The following is a 20904-nucleotide window of genomic DNA, read 5'->3' as shown; positions in this document are numbered from 1 at the left end:
GGAGAGTTTGGAATCTGATTGATTGATTGCTTCTGTGGACAGGTGTCTTTTATACAGGTAACGAGCTAAGATTAGGAGCACTCCCTTTAAGAGGGATTTATAACTTTTTTGAAATGCGTTTTTCTGGACTTTGTTGTTGTTATTCTGTCTCTCACTGTTAAAATAGATCTACCATTAAAATTATAGACTGATCATTTCTTTGTCAGTGGGCAAACGTACAAAATCAGCAGGGAATCAAATACTTTTTTCCCTCACTGTATATTACAAAGCTTGTGATGTTATATGCAGAACATATATAAGAAAACACTAGTAAAGTTCTATGACCTACTGTAATAACCAAGAGTTCAGCATACTTCACGTGTCTTTTATATGCGGGATTAAATTTCACCATATGAACTTTTAGTAAATCTGTGTGTGGGATATTGCTTCATATGTATTTCTTGTCCCCTGAAGTTTCTTGTGAATTATGTTTCATACATAATTAAGCATTTTTATGATAATTATAATTATGATTTGCCAGACAACTCATCTTAAAAAAAAAAAAGCAAACACACACAAATGTATGTCTGTGGAAAAATCTGAGATTAATTTTCAATAGTCATGTAAAAAGAAACCACAGACACACACACACACACACAACCACACCACACACAAATGTCAGGATACCAAATGAGCCAATGGATAAATAAATACATGCTCATATGCGACCAAAACAGGATGAATTGAAAGGGTTAACACGTTCCCCTTGCATTCAAAAGTGATTAGCTGTGAAAAGTCTTTGCGGAGATTCGGTTGCCAAGCAGGATGAATGTGCGACTGGTTGTCAGGCTTCTTGGTGGACAGGAGACAGATTGTTGTATGGTGGTCGGCATTCCACACATGCCAAGACCCCCCCCCCCCCCACATTGGATAGCGTGTAAATGGCTTTCATTCAATAACGGGACTGGGTTAAATGCAACAATGCTGTGAGTTCAGGCTAAGTTACATACCTGTACCTCTTTGGAAAATAAAATGATTTAAATATTATATCCAAAATGTGGTCCACAGGAATATCCATGATTTCAGTAACAGAATCTGCACTTTTAGAGGTCGGATGTTAGAGTTCAAAATCGTGCAAAGGGATTGGTTTCCAAATCTTGCAGGCCACAACCCTGCCTCTCTATTGTGACAGGACGTAGCTGATAAAGCAGAGGCGCCGTCAAGTGCAGTTGGCATTGTCCAGAACTGATTTCCTTTCTCTGCTGGGGGGCTTCGGACTTAATATCTTCCATTTCAATGTTATCAGCAGTTGCTTGGTGATGCCTTCTAATAACTTTCAAAATACCAACATCATGTGGCGTGATTTTCAAACTTAAAAGCTTCATCAGTCTCCACAATTGTTTTATTTTTATTGTTTTACTCTTCCTACCTTGACCATGATACACTGCCTAACACATTTTTAATATCCAGCCGCTCAGTCAACAGAGACCTTCTTAACTTCCCGTATGGAATATGTATTCCTGCTGGTCTGAAGTGCAGGAATGTTTGACTTGACTTTAATCCCAGAGCCCGAGGAAGAGAACAGGCCATTCCTCGATAGAAAAACACAGACTGGCTGCATTTAATTAAATGCGCTTTAGGAAACAAATCCCCGCACCTGGACAAAGAGCCCCTGAGTAAAGGTGGGTTTCAGTGGAACCTGTACCAATTTGGAAAGGATTCCACCTGTGCTGCCTGAGTCTCACTTGGCTGCAGGTTCTCAATCTTCATTTAATATATACCACTTTAAATCGGGACGGGGGGATCACATTGCTAGTCTCGACTGCTCTCTTATGCAAAGATGTATAGGAGGTCATTGCTGACTTGGCTCTTACTGATAGGCTAGAGTCGATTAGGCACCTCAAGAGAATAATTAAATCGGTAATAAAAGCCTCGACACACTGTTGCAACACTGAATAGATTTTTATGGCTTTGCGTTTCTTTTTTGTTTGTGAGGGTTTTAATGTCAAAAGCTCAGTTATTCTGTTATTCTGTATTGTTCTGCAGTGTGGTGTGTTTTTTAAGGTTTTTTAAGGCATTGTTTTGACTACTTGGATTTTGTTTTGCCTTCTACTGACTTTTCTCCTCAAATTTCAACTCTATAATGCTGATCTTTTTGTCCATCTTAATTTGCTTTACCCACAGATATCTAGAAGACATATGAAAATGATTTCAAAATTATTAAAAATAATTAGTGGATAATGTCAGGTGTGAGTGGGAATCTCTCTTCTTTACAGGTAAACGCCAAAGACCTCTGTGGATAAAGGCACGTGTCACACCTTACATCGAAGAAAAGTGGCTACATAGTATACAGGAGGCACTATTGGATGCCATAATTATGTTGTATCAAATTATAGTTGTGCAACCGCAAACGGCATTAGACCTAAACTCCATTGAGGCCCCAGTAGTCAGGGGCAGTACTGTACAAAGCACTTCAGAGATGGCAAAGGTTAAGCTATACTTTGTGCATTTATCATAGGAAAATGTGCAGTGATGTACTGGGTTGCTAAAGCCGAGAATTATGATGAATAGAGACTTATTCAGTCTTGTCTGGTAAAGTCTGTAGCAAAGTTATTTAGATCTATGACAAATGTTTCATGCTTTTGCATTAAACAAATATAACTTGATTACATGGAGCTGAAATCAATGTTATCATTAAAGTCTTAGTCCACATTCTTGGCACCTGGCACCACACAGAGTTGTTTCAGTAATTATGCGTCTCATTTCCTGCTTTGGGATGTCCAAACAATCTCATAATCACAGAAAGCAATCAGTTATTTAATTCAGTTATTTACTCCGTATTAAAGCGTACTTCATGGATAGAGAACTGAAACCGTTATTCTGTTGCTTTATCAGGGACAGAAGTGGAGATTAATTTACCGTGATGGTCACATCAACCTGGTCTTGAGCCTCAGAACAGCAAACTAGGAAAGACAATAAACAATTCTCCTCCGGGAGTTTTATCAGTCTATCCGGATGCTCCGGTTTCTCTGTGCTTGGTTTTTAATTTCCTCAGCAAAATCAGGGTCAGGGTAGAAATAATACGAGAGACCTCGAGTCTGTGGTAATAACACGGTATGTGCAGTTTCACTCTGAAAGGCACTACAAGGTTTCTTATCTTGCTTTCGGAAAAGCTTAATTCAAACACTGAATCATCCATTACCTAAACTAATGAAAGTAAAACAGATTATGACTTTCATCTTCATTTCAATTACTCTAAATCTAAAATTGAAACAGTGCTTGCTTTCCACTTGCTTTTTTAGTTAAGAAAATAATAATAATAAGTTCAGTATTTCATAATATTGAAAACTGTTGAAATGTTAGTGACTAGTTAGTTAGTCTTTTGTAGACAACCATGACGCAAAGGGTACACACACTTTAGGATGGTAAAAATTGTACATTGTGGTTCTCAATAGGACCTACGAACACTTTGTCCATCATTATGGAGCCATTAAGTGAGAAAGGTGCCAAGAATGTCCAAGCCATGCTTTGTTCTCATTGGTCCAAATGTGTTTTCGCAGGACGCAGATGGAAAAGTCCTGTCGAGGGAACTTGCGAAAGTCTGATTACTGATGTTACTGATTAGCTCCCACAATCCCATGCATGGAAAGTAACAAAGCTTGAATGAATGATCATAAATTTCACATTCTTTGGAAGACCCACATCTGCTCCAAAAAACGAGCACCTGCTTTTGTTTTCCCTCTGTTTACCCCAGCTCCACATGTGTCTTCTCTACATGTAAGAAATGTGTTTATAAACTTAGTTACTTGACCATCTTACACAATAATGTACAGTAATCAAAAACACATTCAAAGTGCATAGGTTTTGTGACGTAAAGTGCTGGTGATGGGTGTTGCCTTTATCCTTGGCCCTGATTGGTGATTCCAGATCCAGGGACACGATAATCTGATTGAATATATCGCAAGAGCAGCTGAATACAGACCATACCTTCTAAGATAGATGCATTGTTATGTCCCGGTTTAGGATTTATTATTTGTTAATGTTCAACGATAAGTCTGGGTGGCTATGCTTGCAGATAAAAACGTAAATCTCACCCAAGGTTAATGGAATCAAGGATATATCATACAGTCCGTTACTTATGTGGAAAAATACAGGCAGTCGCAAATGCCTGTAGGCTTAGGATTTTGGGGCCACAAGCTTTCGTAACCTCTGTGCCTCGTGCTTGGAAATTAGATTCCTTTGGGGGTTTCACAATGGCCGTTTTCACAATACTGAAGCAAGGTCTGAGACAGAAACAAAATGAACGATTGTACAATGTGTCGGTGTGTTTCACAATATTGAAAGAGCAAAGGGAGGCCAGTCTGATAGCAAGGCCTTAAAAGCTGATGGAGCCTCAGCTGAATAACTGCCAGCTTTTAACGTAAAAAGGCATGTAGCTCTGAGACTGCTCATCTGTTTCTCCATGGGCACATTAAAATTCACCCTTTATATCCGGATTACTGGCCTGGTATTTGATGCTAGGCATTAATTCATTTGATTTAATTACTGGACACTGAGCTTTGGCTACTTTCTGCCTCAAACACTGACTGTCAGTCAAAGAGCTCTCAGAGAGGGAAACCAAGTTAATTGTTGTTTGGGACTAAAAGATGATTATACAGAAGCACCATTGGGTTGGTTTTCTAACAGTTGTAGACACACTACAGTCAATTCAGTAGTGCATCTTCTCTGAATTCATTTCGGGATCTTCTTTCTGCTTTTGGTTTTCCTCTCATTTTTTCCCACAACTGTAAGAAAGAAAAACTGCAGACTTTGGCTCGAGCAACCTCTCTTTCAGACTGAATCAGGATTTGAGCAGAAACTGGATCCAAAACATCTGTGCATCACACTGAAAATGTTGCAGTCCAATCATATTTGTCTTCATTAGCAAGTAGTGCCTAGACATTTTTCTTTTCTTTTTTTAAACAGGCAGATTATAATCATTTCTAATTTTCCAACAGGATCGCCTTACCTCAAGTGCAGACATGTCTTGGTTTTATCATGCTGTCATACTGATTACCCTGTAATATTGTGCATTAAGCAAGTCACTCAGCTTCCTAGGTAGAACACTGCATTTCATGTGCTGAAGGTGACAAAATGGTGACAAAAGTCACAGACAAACATGGACAAATCATTCAACAACAACACAAAATGTGAATGTCGGTGCAGATCAGGTGAGTAATCTCTATTGACAGCACTGGGTAATTACATGACTAGAATTTGAAACTGTACCCTAACTGACAGGTTTATTACAGTAGATTCATGACTGTACCATCTATTGAGATGTAGTAGCCACTGGGGATGCTGTGTAGATGGATCCCTGATCTTCTTGACAGTTTATTCTCACTTTAAGAAATCAATTACGATACCTGCCTATCCCTGGACCACTTGGTTTTAGATATTAGTTATATTGGCATAATCTGAATCTTGACCTGTTCTCAGTATTGTATTATTATAGCTTACAAGTCACACACATGGCGCAGGTATATACGGTGGCCCTGAAGTGCAAGACACAAAAGAAAAGCACATATGCCAAAATGTATTTATTTATTTGGGGGGGGGGTCTTTTTGCATTTGTGTTTTGCACTTCAGGGCCACCGCATGGGTCCGAATCCCGCAATACTGCACATCCTGGGCTGTGACTGTGCACAACTTGACGCCAGACTACTCGGGGAAGTCGGGCTCTTGAATTGCACTGAAATCCAGACACACTCGCGTTGCACTGCCGCTGTGGCCAAGCACAGCTCCCAAAGCCAGATGAATGGGCTTGACGTGATATTGGATCCAGCTGCCAAATTCCCGTCCGGCCAATAGGACGGGGGCCGCCGCGCACACCCTCCGCCCTCCCTCATTGGGGAGGGCCAGTCTGCTCCCACACAGAAAGAAGGAGAAAGCGCACAGACCTCACGACATAGGACAGGAACACATTTGTATCAATCATTTGCAATCTATTAAAACATGTCCACGCATCAGCTTATACAAATGCAGAGTATTATACCATGCAAATAAACGACTATTTTGTGCTTCTTGCACCTCTGTGGGGACCGTCTTGTGGCGCATGTTGAAACTCTTTTAATATGTATATCTTGATATATGCATTAGGCAGTGAAAGCGGGCTAAAATTACACTCGTACTGGCGGTTCAAACTTGTGTCCAAACCAGTGCCTGTGTTACGCAAAACACACATTTCCTTTGGGTTCAGAGAAAGAAATCCCGGTTTTGCTGTGTGCGTCTGTCCTTAATGTTGAATTTCACTCGAAATCAGCGGAAAAGCAGACAGCAAGTGTTTGACGCTGCATCTGGTTCTATTTACCCCATAAATGAAACCCATGTTATCAATATATAAATACATTAAAAAAAATAACATGGAATCACAATGTTCTGCCAGACAAGCACAGCATTAACAACAAGAGACCAACAACCTCAGCAGTGCCTTCACAAAAACAGTCCACTTCTGAAATACCGATCAAGCCAAGTCTTTACACCCCATCAGCAGTGCAATCTCCCATTTGAAATGGGTTTATTACTAGGGGGTTCATATTAAACTTGCTTATACTATGCAATTATTTATCGAGTCATTGTTATCCACCTTGATTGCTTTCCCTAACGGCGGTGGTCGCGGCTCAGATTTGCGCAGATGTGCAGAATCCCAGCGCTCCCATTGGCTGAGCCGCGCAGCCGCGAGCAGAGCTGCAGACTGCAGTCACGATTTCAAACGCAGATTCGCCTGGTGTTGATGTGGGCAAGAGTTAATCCACGCCCATCTACCTTGGACCAATAGTACAGGAGGCATTTGCATCGGAGGTCCCAAGTTTAACATAAAGCCAGGTTTGGATAGGCAAGGGTAACAGATTCTATAAGAAAGCAGGGAGAACCCTTACCCCCATAGGGAAGCATTGCACTTTTGGGCTATTGCACTTTAATCAGCTGCTCAGACCAAATTGGATTACCGCTGCAAAAGAGAAGGAGCTCCTTTGATTCGGGATTTGCTGGAAAACCACTGAACCAATAATAATATGGGCAAGGAAAGTGTCTTGCTGCTCATGGTGTGGATATCCTTTGCAAAAACGTGTGCGGCTCTTTCCAACTCAACCGAGGCTACCTTTCTAAGTAAGTGCACTTTTTATTGCATGGAGGGAGAGAGGAAAAAGCAGAGGCATGGGTTCAACGACAGCTAATGATCTGTGGATCCGGGGGGTTGTGTGCTCTGCGGTTGCGGTAAATGCTGCGGAGAGCCGCCTGTCTTCTGACCGAGAGTAACCCTGCGCGGTTAGACTAATGTGACTCCCTTCTCTGGTGGCAACTTTGCGCAGATAGATGCAAATATTTCTGCAGTGTAAACAAATCATTATCTACCATCCATCTATTTTAAGTCATTAGGGGGGAAAAGGGTAGAACACCATTCCCTACAACAAAGTGTCAATTTATATATATTTTTTTAAATTAATTGCTGATTTTATATTGATTTCTTTATAATAAAAACTCCCGTCTCTAAATTAAAACATTTAAAGTGTTGTTTTGAAAGTACCTCCAGTATCTGCGTATATTAATAGCATTTCTATTCCTTTTATAGTTCACTAACAAGGCGGTAAAACCCGCTCACTACCTTATGCTTTCTGTACTTACACGTTGCCAAAAGAAAAGGGTAGCTACCATTTATTCGCATATGTCTGCGTCAGCCAATCAAGCTCTTCTAATTGATATTAATTAGATTAACGTACTAAAATAGGTCTTAATTATGAACGAATCCTTTCTAAGTGTTTTTTTTTATTCATTCGCAGACACCGGTGGGCTTCACCCCTATGAAACTCTTAGTGTGATAATATATCACTTTTTTAATGTTTGTTATCAACAGAGGGCGGTATTGCACTGTTTGAATCGTCTACTCTTTGCATAAATATATTTATATATTTTCAATTATGCCGATTTTCTCCATTTCTGACCTTTTGGATTGATTGAATGTTACCAGTTTAGTTTATGGGACTATAACGTCAGAATTACAATGAATTAAGTTTTGGTTCACACACACGATTTTCTCCTAGGTTGTGGGTTGTTTGGGGCTAGCACAACCTTGTAGCAATGTAACTAAAACTGTTTCTAAATACAATTAAATAAATAATAATAATAATAATAATAATAATAATATTATTATTAATAAACTAATGTAATTATACCCTTTAAGTAATAAAGAAAGAAGTACCTTTTAAAAATGTTGGATTTTATTTCCCACTTTTGTTGCAAGTACCCCTATACAGATATACATGTCTATATATATTTACATATACGTATCTCATAATGGACAGTGCCATTAAGTGTCACATAAAGTGATTGGTTCTGGTCCAAGAGCTCCGGTCTGTTCTCTATTCCCCTTTCAATATTGTTTCAAGCCAAAACTATTTTGCAAGTCAGCATTGCACATTTACAGTTATAAAGAAAAGTTCAAAGACAGGCTGAGTTTTGTTTATTTTTTCCTACATGTTTTGGCCATTTGTTTGCTTTTTTAGTATTGCTCACCGTCTCTGCATTTTCCCTTGTGCAGGCAACAGCACAGAGTGGGCTGCAGACTTCAGCAACATTGAGTCCAAGTTCTCCCTGCGGACGGCTGAAGTGCCCGACGACGACCTCTGCTACCTGGTGCCTGGACAACCCGACACCATCTCTGAGTGCAACTTCAACCCACAGACACAGACCTTTGTGGTCATCCATGGGTGGACGGTAAGCACAAACTTCAGGTGTGGTGCGGTGCTCTTCTTGCAATATTCTTCTCTATACTGTATAGATATTACAGTTTTGCATGATGTAGATTCTGCTGCTTCAAAAGAACAACTAAAACTATAAATCATAAACTAGACTATAAGTGGCAGTGGAATAATAAACCAGAGACACGGGTTACGATGTTTTACTATAGGGACCTACAGTAAGTTGACAGTTTTCTTAAGGTTTTTACTTTTTTCAATTTGTTCTCTTTAATTACAAGGGATGAACTGCTAAGCCTTAGAAGTGGTTTATTTTTAATTCAACAATAGCCTGCTGATGTTAAAGAACAGTATTTGTCTCAGGATCCTTCGTGGTACAGAATACTTCCTTTATGAACTGTGGGAAAAAGTCTCCGGTGTGGTCAGCTCACCTGGCAACATGGCCAGCTGTGAGATCAGAAGGTACTCAATGATCATTGAAAATGAGGGACCAAAAACGAGGGGATCAAAAGCAACAAACTAGTGATACCAGGGCAATAAGTGTGTACCTCCTTTGACGTGACTGTGTCCTCAGGTGACGGGGCTGTTTGAGAGCTGGGTTCCCAAGCTGGTGGCGGCCTTGTACGAGAGAGAGCCGGAGGCCAACGTCATTGTGGTTGACTGGCTGACCAGGGCTCAGCAGCACTACCCCACGTCCGCGGCCTACACAAAGCTGGTGGGACAGGACCTGGCGAAGTTCATTAATTGGATTGAGGTAGGGGCTTCAGATATCAAAACTCAGAACTTTCTCAACTGGTATCTTGATTTGTTTGGCAAAGATTTTCAAAAGGTTTGAAACAAGTCATTCTACTGCAAATCCAGGATTGAGTTTTTTTTTTTTTTTTTAAACTTATCGCAGGCACGCCAGCTCATATCGGTCTTCATAGAGGCATCAGAGTTTGATGTACTAGCGTGACTGTTGTATTTATATCTTCGTAAGTGGTGTCCTCTGTTTATTAGGGCAGAGGTAAAGGACACTGTTGCAGTTATTCCAGTATGAACCAATGTGTTAAAGATATTTGCATTCGTGCAAGCAGACATTCAGATGTTAAGCAGATTTACGTTTTCTTGACCTTCAGGCTAAATTTCAAGAGCAGTAGTGGATACATTGTCACCACTTACACAAATTTAGGAAAATAAGAAATCTACAGAAAAATTTAAGCAAAAAATAATATATTAATTGCTGTGAATTTTCTGAAATGGACTATTTCTGAACTTTCTCTCTTAGGCAGAATTAAACTACCCCTTAGAGCAATTCCACTTGCTTGGGTATAGTCTGGGAGCCCATGTGGCCGGAATTGCAGGGTTCCTGACCAACAATAAAGTCAACAGGATCACAGGTGAGTACGTTGTTCCAGTAAAACGGCAATCATTAAAATTAATTCAATTCAAAAAATGTGACTAATTATTTAGAATAACATTAGCTTTTTGACTGAATCTTGCAAGATTGTGTGTAGGACATGCAGATCAAGCAGATTTGTATAATGACCAACTTTTAAAGACCCCAAAGCATTTCTTCTTGAACAGTGTTATGGACTATTCAAAAATTCAGTAAATAAGTGTTTGTGTGTCTGACTTCTGGCACAACCACATTGTAACTTTTATCTGTCTGAACCTTGCATAAACCTAAATGTCACAGTCCTATTAAGTTGAAAACAACTTTTATAGAAAAACCTTGCCAAACAATTCATTACACCACAAATAAAAACTATAATCATTAACATGCATAGGTGTCAGTGTTGATTAAAAGCTTAAACTGGAACCTTCATCTTAGCTTAGATTGTGATTTTGCAGGCATACCGATGACTTGCTTCTTTTTTTGTTTAGGTCTGGACCCCGCTGGCCCCAACTTTGAATACGCAGACGAGCAGAGCAGCCTTTCTCCAGATGATGCCAAGTTCGTGGATGTCCTGCACACTTACACCCGCGGCTCTCCGGACCGCAGCATTGGCATCCAGAGACCTGTTGGCCATGTGGACATCTACCCCAATGGAGGCAGCTTCCAACCGGGCTGCGATTTGCACAAAGCAATGCTCATGATTGCAGCCACCGGCTTCCATGGTACGCCAAAAACGCTGACGTGCAGAACAGAGAAAGCGGAGGAAATTTGTGCGGGTATTTGTGTGGGTGGCGTCGTATCTGTCCCTGCTGAGCCAAGAACCTCAACCTTTTCCCCCTCTCTTGCAGAAATGGACCAGATTGTCAAGTGTTCGCACGAGCGCTCCATCCACCTGTTCATCGACTCCCTGTTGAACGAGCAGAAGCAGAGCCTGGCCTACCGCTGCAACACCAAGGAGGCATTCAACAAGGGGCTGTGTCTAAGCTGCCGCAAGAACCGCTGCAACAAGCTGGGCTACGAGGTCAACAAGGTGCGCAGCCGACGGAGCACCAAGATGTACCTCAAGACCCGAGAGGTCATGCCGTACAAAGGTGAGGCGGTGGAAGTCAAGGGTGGGTGGGGTGGTGGACGAACTGTCACTGAAGAAGTTAGTTATAAACCTGCAGTTGTGTAACACTGAAATGTAGCTCCGTTAATTACAAGCCATCCGCATTTGGCATTTCAAGAGACATCTGTAACTCATATCGGACTCCTCATTATTCCAATTATAAACCACATTGTGCAATGTACCATGCAATGCTCCTTCATGGTTTGAGGTTTATTGTATCTGCATTTCGCAGTAGATCATGGGGTGATCATGTGCTGATGGGTCATGTGAAAGAAAGACGATCAACACAAATCATTTAAAACAGTCTGATGACTGTAATAAAGGCTCCTGAAGGTGCCCTCATGTTCAACCAGCTGTGAAATGGACACAAAAGTGTATAGTGCATTTTGATGGGCTCATTATAGTTAACAATTTCTATGATGTGACTGCATGACCAGTTGTCGCTGTAAGAAGCAAAAGTAGACTTGATGTTGAATCAAAAATATTGACTTCAATCTGAGTTTTATGCTGCAGTATGGTGGCAAGCTTGCCTGCTGCATTGCTTGGGTGGCAATGGGTGTCAAACTTCCTTGCACTGTAACTGTATGGCATTGAATTTCAAGACTCGTGGTCAGCCAGGTTTTCAAAACCATATTTAACCCTTGAGAAAAGTTTAATCTGGTGCTTAGCACTTCGATATCTGCATAGGCAAACATCGATCGGGGCAAAACAATCGCTGGCGGGTAGACCTCTTGCTGTTGTCCTTCACCCTTTCTCTAATTCACAGAGGACAGAACTTAACTGAGATATAAATACAACAGCACTGGCAAGTTATGTAACCATGAGGCCCCCTGTACTGGACTGATATGGGCTGGCATCCCTGCAACATGTTTGCTAAGAGATTTTATTAACATTAAAATGAATAAAGTCAGGTGGTGATGTTGAGTGTGATCTGAAGTATTTCAGTTTACTATATGCTTGAAATGCAACACCCAGCGCGTACACTGACATTTTCTTCAGCGTCGTAATGTGACCCTGCACTGCCAAGAGCACTGGCTCCTAGAGCAACTGGCCTCCTCAGATGTAGATCGTCCAGCTCCATATCTGATGACCCTGAATGCTTGTTGTGTTCATAGCTGCATACTCTCCCATTCGCAGAGTCCCACTAATCCACCCCACATGTGTGCAAAATCGTGACTGATCTCTGTAATGTTGAATATCCCATCACTCGGCACGTCTTGTTCTCTGCTGGGGACGGTTTAATCAAGGAGGCTTACTATCTAATCCTGTTGCCCTGGTCTTCCTGATATTGTCCCATTAGTGAATTCAGTAGTTAGTAGAATTCAGACTGTTGAGATTGGGAATGGTTCAAAAACCAGTCCTGGAGCTGCACCTGCAGTCAACAAGAATGCTTTTAAAGCATTACAAATGTATGAATCAATCAACAGAATAGTCTGCCTGGGGGGATATCTGGTTTGGTTTTTAAGCTCTCTTCTGAAAATGCTTAATTCTTATTCGTGTCGTGGCTGACGGGATTGTTCTCTCCCCCAGTCTTCCACTATCAGATCAAGGTGCACTTCTTCAACCAGAAAAACATCAGCTTCACGGATCAGCCCACCGTGATCTCCCTCTACGGGACCCTGGACGAGACCGAGAACATCCCCCTCGTCCTGTGAGTCCCACAAGTAAAGAACCGTTGACCTGCCGGCAGTCCGCCTTTCCTGTCTTTTCAGTGTATTCATTATAGTTAATCTCTGACCACACATCCGTTGTCTGGTTGTTCCCAGAAAGTTTTGTTAATGTTTCGCGTGATTTTTGTCTTCAACCTTTTTCAACTTCACCATTGTTAAAGGCAGCTATATACGTATTACTAGCCTAGCCTAAGATGTGTCGGAGATTAATCTAGAGCCATCTGATTCCCAATTGCACCTCCACGAATGCAAGAAACTGGCCCCCTGCCATCAAGCCAGCTTTGTACACTTGGTCTTTAACTCTCTCCTCCATTTTAATCCAGACCCTATATGGCTACCAACCACACAGTGTCCTTCCTGCTGACCACCGACGTGAACATCGGAGAGCTTCTGATGGTGAAGATGAAGTGGGACAAGGACTCTTATTTCAGCTGGTCTGACTGGTGGGGAAACAACAACTTTAACATCCGCAAACTGCGCATCAAAGCCGGGGAGACACAGGCCAAGTACGTGGGGGGTGAAGGAAGTTTGGGGGGGCAGAGAAAGATGGTGTAATCACCACTCTAGGCTTTTGTGAGGGTGGTGGGGGGGAGAGCACAGATTAACACTAACACAGATTTCTTCACTAACGTTGCAAGACTTTGTTTTAGCGGTTGTCAGCTCATTTTCTGGCCAAACAAAAAGCATAGTCTACACATTTGAGTAGACCGGCACTTTACAACTGTGTTTCCACTGCAGGGTGGAGTTCCGTGCCAAAGATGGGGAGTTTGCAACGCTGATGAGGGGAGGGGATTTTGCCGTCTTCGTAAAGTCCAAAGAAAATCAAATCAGCAAGAGACACGCAAGGTATGGGAAAGATGACATTGAAGCCAATTGGGAATTGTGGACTGAAGCAGGAAAAGTACTGTGGATGTGTTTTTTGAGGGGGAGGTTTAGTTAATTGTATCTCGCATACTGTAATCAAATGTGTATTATGAATTTGAACCATGCCATGCAGATGTTCTTCAAGATCTATGGTTGTTTTTAATGTAATTATTATGAGTGAGTCCTGAAACAGAGTTGCATTAAAAATACTGTGTAATCATTATAAAACGGCAAAATAATATATTTTTTTGACTTGCAGACTAATTTATTGTATTTTGTTTGTTCTTGTTTCTCTCTCTTTTGCAGGGAGCACAAACACAAAATGCACGGCAGCGCTTGGGGTAAGAGCACTGACTGAACAAGAACCGGAGGTCAAGAACAGCAACATTGCCAAAACAGGACTGCAAACACAGATTTCAAAGCCACAAGTTTGACTCGGTCGTCTTAGTTCTCCATAACAGCATCTTTTTTGTGTGGGTGTGTTTGTGTGGGGTGGGGGGTGGTATCAATTTGTGGGCACATTTCAGCCTAGCTCGTCTGTAGCGAGTAAGTGATCGTCCTCTCAACAGATCATCTCACCCTATTGATCTTGGGGATGGCAAATGAAAGGTTATTGTTGAAGGTGAAGAGAAGAGAAGTAAGATCCTATTTTAAGCACTTGATATTGTCTCTACTTTAGTCTGTGTGTGTGTGTGTGTGTGTGTGTGTGTGTATGTATATATGTATGTGTGTGTATGTATGATATATATATAATTACACTCACCTAAAGGATTATTAGGAACAACATACTAATACTGTGTTTGACCCCCTTTCGCCTTCAGAACTGCCTTAATTCTACGTGGCATTGATTCAACAAGGTGCTGAAAGCATTCTTTAGAAATGTTGGCCCATATTGATAGGATAGCATCTTGCAGTTGATGGAGATTTGTGGGATGCACATCCAGGGCACGAAGCTCCCGTTCCACCACATCCCAAAGATGCTCTATTGGGTTGAGATCTGGTGACTGTTGGGGCCAGTTTAGTACAGTGAACTCATTGTCATGTTCAAGAAACCAATTTGAAATGATTCGACCTTTGTGACATGGTGCATTATCCTGCTGGAAGTAGCCATCAGAGGATGGGTACATGGTGGTCATAAAGGGATGGACATGGTCAGAAACAATGCTCAGGTAGGCCGTGGCACTTAAACGATGCCCAATTGGCACTAAGGGGCCTAAAGTGTGCCAAGAAAACATCCCCCACACCATTACACCACCACCACCAGCCTGCACAGTGGTAACAAGGCATGATGGATCCATGTTCTCATTCTGTTTACGCCAAATTCTGACTCTACCATCTGAATGTCTCAACAGAAATCGAGACTCATCAGACCAGGCAACATTTTTCCAGTCTTCAACTGTCCAATTTTGGTGAGCTTGTGCAAATTGTAGCCTCTTTTTCCTATTTGTAGTGGAGATGAGTGGTACCCGGTGGGGTCTTCTGCTGTTGTAGCCCATCTGCCTCAAGGTTGTACGTGTTGTGGCTTCACAAATGCTTTGCTGCATACCTCGGTTGTAACGAGTGGTTATTTCAGTCAAAGTTGCTCTTCTATCAGCTTGAATCAGTCGGCCCATTCTCCTCTGACCTCTAGCATCAACAAGGCATTTTCACCCACAGGACTGTCGCATACTGGATGTTTTTCCCTTTTCACACCATTCTTTGTAAACCCTAGAAATGGTTGTGCGTGAAAATCCCAGTAACTGAGCAGATTGTGAAATACTCAGACCGGCCCGTCTGGCACCAACAACCATGCCACGCTCAAAATCGCTTAAATCACCTTTCTTTCCCATTCAGACATTCAGTTTGGAGTTCAGGAGATTGTCTTGACCAGGACCACACCCCTAAATGCATTGAAGCAACTGCCATGTGATTGGTTGGTTAGATAATTGCATTAATGAGAAATTGAACAGGTGTTCCTAATAATCCTTTAGGTGAGTGTGTGTGTGTATATCTATATCTATATCTGTATCTATATCTATATATCTATATATCATAATCTGTTAAATAGGCAATTATTGTACCTTAAATTTTATATTTTAAGGGTGGTCAAAAAATAAATATTGCCTGTATGAATGCATTTGGATTCCTTCTACCCTAGCATTGTGCGGTTTGGCCCATGTGCTGGGTGTATATGGTTACTCTACACATATATACATATATCCTATATTTTTTTCTTAAACCTAAATATAGTTAAGAGAAAAATATTTTCTATCCAAGGATGATGTGAAATAGGCACATATTAAAATTAGTGCTTTAAAATGGACTAGAACAGGCCATTCAGCACACAAGGGGGTCTTGTGAAAATGTGCGTGCTCGACGTGGAGTGAAGTACGAAGGTTAGGATGAATCCAAATGGATGACTGACATTGCTACTAGACGAGCACAAGGACCAAAGTATCATCTATTTTGATGTACAGCTTTTTGTTACAAGTTCTGCATTGTACGTTTTTATTTTTTAATTTTTTAAACAAGGCCTCGAAAACCTGTTTGTCCTCCAATGGCCTTGAATTTGAGGAACATCCTTAAGATTGGTACAGGTCACTTGAAGCCGCCATAGTCCTGTTGCTTTGGTCTGTCACAAACTGAACATATTTTGTGGGATCTTAGTACCCTCGCATCACCTTCAAAAAATTAAAAAACGGACTAAGGCCCATTTCAGAGAATGTGTCAGGATTGGATCCCTCTGGATTTAATTTGGACGATTTTATTCTAAAGGCAATAGTAGGTGCTGGACAGAGGGCCCATTATATCCATGCTGCTGGAGATTATTTCAAAAGTAAGGGCCGAACAAGAATTCCCATTACCGTCCCTTTACCTCAGTGTATGCCTACTGAAGCGTGCTCCTGGCAGTTCAGAAGCAATCAAGTACAACAATCTTCCTACTCCTTTAATGCATGAATAATCACTAGAGAAAGACTGCAAGACTTTATCATTCTTATTTTAAACCATGGCTGTAAGAGATTATGGTGAACAAGTTTTAAAAAAAATTGTAGAAGCTTTTGTAGGCTTTCGTGCTCCGCAGTCGTCAAGAATATTTCATATTCTATTTATTAATTGTATTGTATATATTTGTATAATACGCTGTATATAATATATTTTTGCTAGCTTTTCTGAGGCAGTTTTTCTTGTTTTTTGTATGTTTTTCAACTAATATGGCACTTGTCTCTTTTTATATATAAATATATATGTTTTGTTAGACATGAAAGTAAGAAGTGATAGTTCTGTAGTTCTGTCAAGGTCAGACTGATCGTGAGAGAGGTGTTATCTGCAGGCACATCAGGTCATTTTTAAAGCCGTTTCATATGCAGTGTACTGTGTGTGTGTGTGGGGGGGGGGGTGGGAAACATTGCGCTGTATTCAACTCAAAAAGGTTACATAAGTACACCTGAAGAATGGCACTTTTTTAACTGAATTAAAGCAAACTTTTACAAATACACAACCTCTCAGTCTTGCACAGAAATGACAGAGCTTCTGACAAGATTCATACCACCAAACCCTTTAACATAAACCGTAAAAAAAGTTGTTTTCTTGCATTGGGAGAAGTGACATTCAGGCAGAGTTTTTCCAAAAACTTTGCGAAGATGTCCCAGTCAATGCATCAAATGACCCGAGTCCATAGATACAAATATAACAGTTTTCTGAGGACATTAACTCAGATAGGGATGTATCTTACTTTCCATAGATCTGCTATCAAGTCTGGACTATAAATAAGCCCGTTTCTGATTAGAACTTAATTAATTAAAAATAAATAAGTAGATATTCCTCCGATGGTGAAAAGACTAGTCTGGAGTAAATTGAATGAAATCATGATTGAAACATGAAAATGTGTAATTTCCTGATATATGGACATGTTCATCCTCCTCAGTATTAATAATGATGTTTCTGTTCTAATTATAACATCTGATTTTATTCCTATTTTCTAAATTCCTAATGCTCCTAGGTTACCATCTGTAATGCCTGATAATCATTTAGAAGGCTTTTGGGACAATTCTCCAGGAGAAATTAGCTTTGTTATATTAGCTGGTTACTTAGTGTAAGTGGACTGAAATATATCAAGTTATTTAAGCAACTACAAAAAAGCATGTATTCACTCCTTTCCATTGTTTAGGCTTCTTCATTTTTATCCTAAACTGCGATCACTCTCTAAAACATTCTGTACATGTAATTCTTAGCTTTGCTGGTTCTAAGAAAACACTGTATTTTATTGGAATTGTTTATATGGGAAAAAAAATAATAAAGCTGTGAAAACAGATTGTCTTTTTCTGGTTTGTGACGTGGTTTGGCATAATTTGTTTATGCAGTGGTATAAAATCAATCAAGGACACAGTTATTGCAGTAAATAAGTGAGTGTCTTCGAAATCTATTCGGGACGATGAGAGGTATACATCACCTGTCGTACACTGTCTAAATGCGTATCTACTTTGAAGAGTTTAGTTAAAATAGTTCTGAGAGATACTACATACTGATAACTGAGTCCGTGCCAAAGAGTAAAAGCAGTTCCATCAGAGAGGTTAATTTGTAATGTATTTAGCATTGTCAGGAGGGCGCTAGTCTACCCATTATTCCTGTGATCCATGACACAGCTGACAAGTCACAGTCCGGTGATCCTTTACGCACAGCAAGGACCAGACAAGACATGCCATGAAGCTGTATTCAAATCGAGTACACGTGAGTAGGTGGGTCAAGTTTAACCAAGACGAGTTTGTCTGCACCTGGCGGGCTGCTCTCATGAGATCCCAGAGAACACTTTAATCCTCTCTCTTCAAACCCACGCTGCCTGCTTCAGAACGAGAATACAAAGGCACTCCTATAATACAGCTTTTAAGAGGCTCTTGATACTGTAAGCGTTAGCTCAAGGTCAAGGCTTTCATGTAAGCGCAGAGGAAATATTTACCAGCAGCTATCAAAACAAAAATCCATCACTTACATACGAAGAGGCCAAAGGGGTCTCCTCGACTATACATGGGATGACCTTCCCAAAAGTTTAATTCCCCTGACTGTGACCTGCTGCCGTGACTCCAGTTTTTTTATTTGTGCAACAAGATGAAGGAAAAGTCCTGCAACATGTCTAGGCTCCTATTCTATTCCCTCCAAGCAGAACCCATGTGAAAACAAAACCACATCTCTCCCTGACAGCACATTCATCACGCAGAATAATATTAAACAAAGAACGTGGTACATTAACAATTTACACATTTCAACGGTCCTCTCTCGCTTAGCTGGAAAATAAGACGTAGGGGAGTTGATGCATATCTAGAGTTTATAAGTTCTGTTTTTGCATATGCATTTTCACTGGTGTTCTCCATCAGAATTTGCAGTACTCTCAAGAGAGGTGTCTGGCTGCTTACTTTTGAGTATTTACTTTGCAGCTGTAGCTCAGATCTTTGCAGGAGAACTGCTGTCTCCTTTTGAATGCAAGCAAACCAATTTAAAAATAAATGAATAGATCATTCAATGAAATAAATACATACATAAATATATTAACCCAACAAACAGTAGCAGCCAGCTTCTCTCTGCGATTGTGGTAACAGGATTACTTTCTCTGGCCCGTAACCAGTGGAAATGGCTGTTGGGTTGGCAAGAATGCGAATAGAGTACTTAACCGGCACCTCAGACTTCTGCAAAGGAACTAACAACAGCTCTGGGAAGCCGACGTCCTTTAAAATCAGCTTAGACCGTTCCCCCAGGACGCATTATGCCCACGAGCTGCTTCCACCAAATCAAGCAATGTTTTTAAAGTATATACTGCTCTAAACTACCAGTCCTTAGACTGAAATGGTATTGCTCAGTTTGTGTCCAGTATCTGTAGGTCCTGGTCATGAAAAAGCACTCTAAATAAGACATAAATATTGATTGACACGTAGACTGATAGATACGTGTCCCCAGTGAGAGCGAGGTTATACACAGCTTGATTAATTCTACTTTGACTAGTTCATACTAGTGCTTTCAGTAAATCTACGACATCAGCATCACGCACAACTGATGTATGGTCTGCTACCAATCAATTTGGCGTCTGCGTCCTTTACAGTTAGCATTGCCAAGAAAGAAGACCAATGTGTCTAACCGTTGGCAGTTTCCTCCACTGTGCTTCATGTTTTACAATGAAGCCTACATACACATGACATCAGTGACTCTCAAACCAATAGGAGGGAAGGGAAGGAAGAGCAGATCCCTACGCCGAGTTAATATAGTTCCAGTCAGGTGTGCGACGTCTGCGCTGACACCAGATCATAAGATGCTTTGTGTTTGTTGACCTGCTCTGTGAAATACCCTCTGTCATCTGATTGAGGCCGTCAGCTTTTGTGAGATCTAAACTTGAAACATAAATATACCTTTCAAGCAGTTCACATGGGCCCCAGATGTTTAGATGTTTTATTTTTTCACTCTTCTTTCCTGGAAGTTCCATCACAGTATTTACACATAAAGCACCGAGGGGTCACTGGTTCATGCTTGACTCGTGATTTTAAAGGCAAACGTCAATGTAAACATGTAAATAAATGCCAGTCACGCGTCCAGGTTTCTTTGTTAAGTATTTTTTGTGCCTTTAACCTTTTCAAGACTGCTTTACAAGAGTATCTGTGTTCTGTATTACACATATTATTGCCCCCCCCACCCCACCCTCTCCTTCTGAAAAGCAATTACAAAGTCTAATGTGAAGGGTTTCCTTTCAATTTTCCTTTGAATAATCCCCCCCCCGGGATGTGCCAAAGCTTGTCTTGAATTTTACAACAGCCTAAAGCAATGAAGTAATAAATATGGACTCACTATCTGCAAATGAGGACAACAAACCACAAAAACAACAACAAAACTACTACTACTTCCACTACGAATAATAACAAATGGAAACATTAGAGGAATGACTGTGACAGCTGAGCGAATAGAAGTCCTGGCCAATGTTTAGACTGCGTTCCTCCACTTTTATTTGTGGATACTAGTTGTGCATCTGCCATGTGATATTTTTCTAGCAAAATTCCCTGTTGTATAATAACATCATAAATACTGACACATGTGCCAACTTCCTTCTTCACAGAGATTGAAGAGTTCCCAGGGATCCTTACTTCATGGCTGCAGCTGTAATGTCCACGGTTGGACGGCATTCAATGACATGTGGAACACTGTCGCGCATTCCTAAAT

The 20904-nt window shown here is 40.8% G+C and overlaps 1 protein-coding gene across 1 annotated transcript; it reads left to right on the top strand.

The window, feature by feature from the left end:
- The first annotated feature begins 6848 nt into the window (after positions 1 to 6848).
- On the top strand, positions 6849 to 18022 carry lpla (lipoprotein lipase a). Its single transcript, XM_066695709.1, has 10 exons — positions 6849 to 7125; positions 8555 to 8730; positions 9286 to 9465; positions 9979 to 10090; positions 10578 to 10811; positions 10938 to 11180; positions 12728 to 12848; positions 13191 to 13373; positions 13606 to 13713; positions 14038 to 18022. Exons 1-10 carry the CDS (start codon positions 7032 to 7034, stop codon positions 14087 to 14089), a joined length of 1503 nt encoding a protein of 500 aa, XP_066551806.1. The 5' UTR covers positions 6849 to 7031; the 3' UTR covers positions 14090 to 18022.
- The last annotated feature ends 2882 nt before the right edge of the window (positions 18023 to 20904 follow it).

This window comes from Amia ocellicauda, chromosome 22 (assembly GCF_036373705.1).
Source record: "Amia ocellicauda isolate fAmiCal2 chromosome 22, fAmiCal2.hap1, whole genome shotgun sequence".
In the NCBI taxonomy this organism is placed as follows: Eukaryota; Metazoa; Chordata; class Actinopteri; order Amiiformes; family Amiidae; genus Amia; species Amia ocellicauda.
Note: the sequence above shows the minus strand (reverse complement) of the source record. Positions and strands in the feature narration are given on the sequence as shown.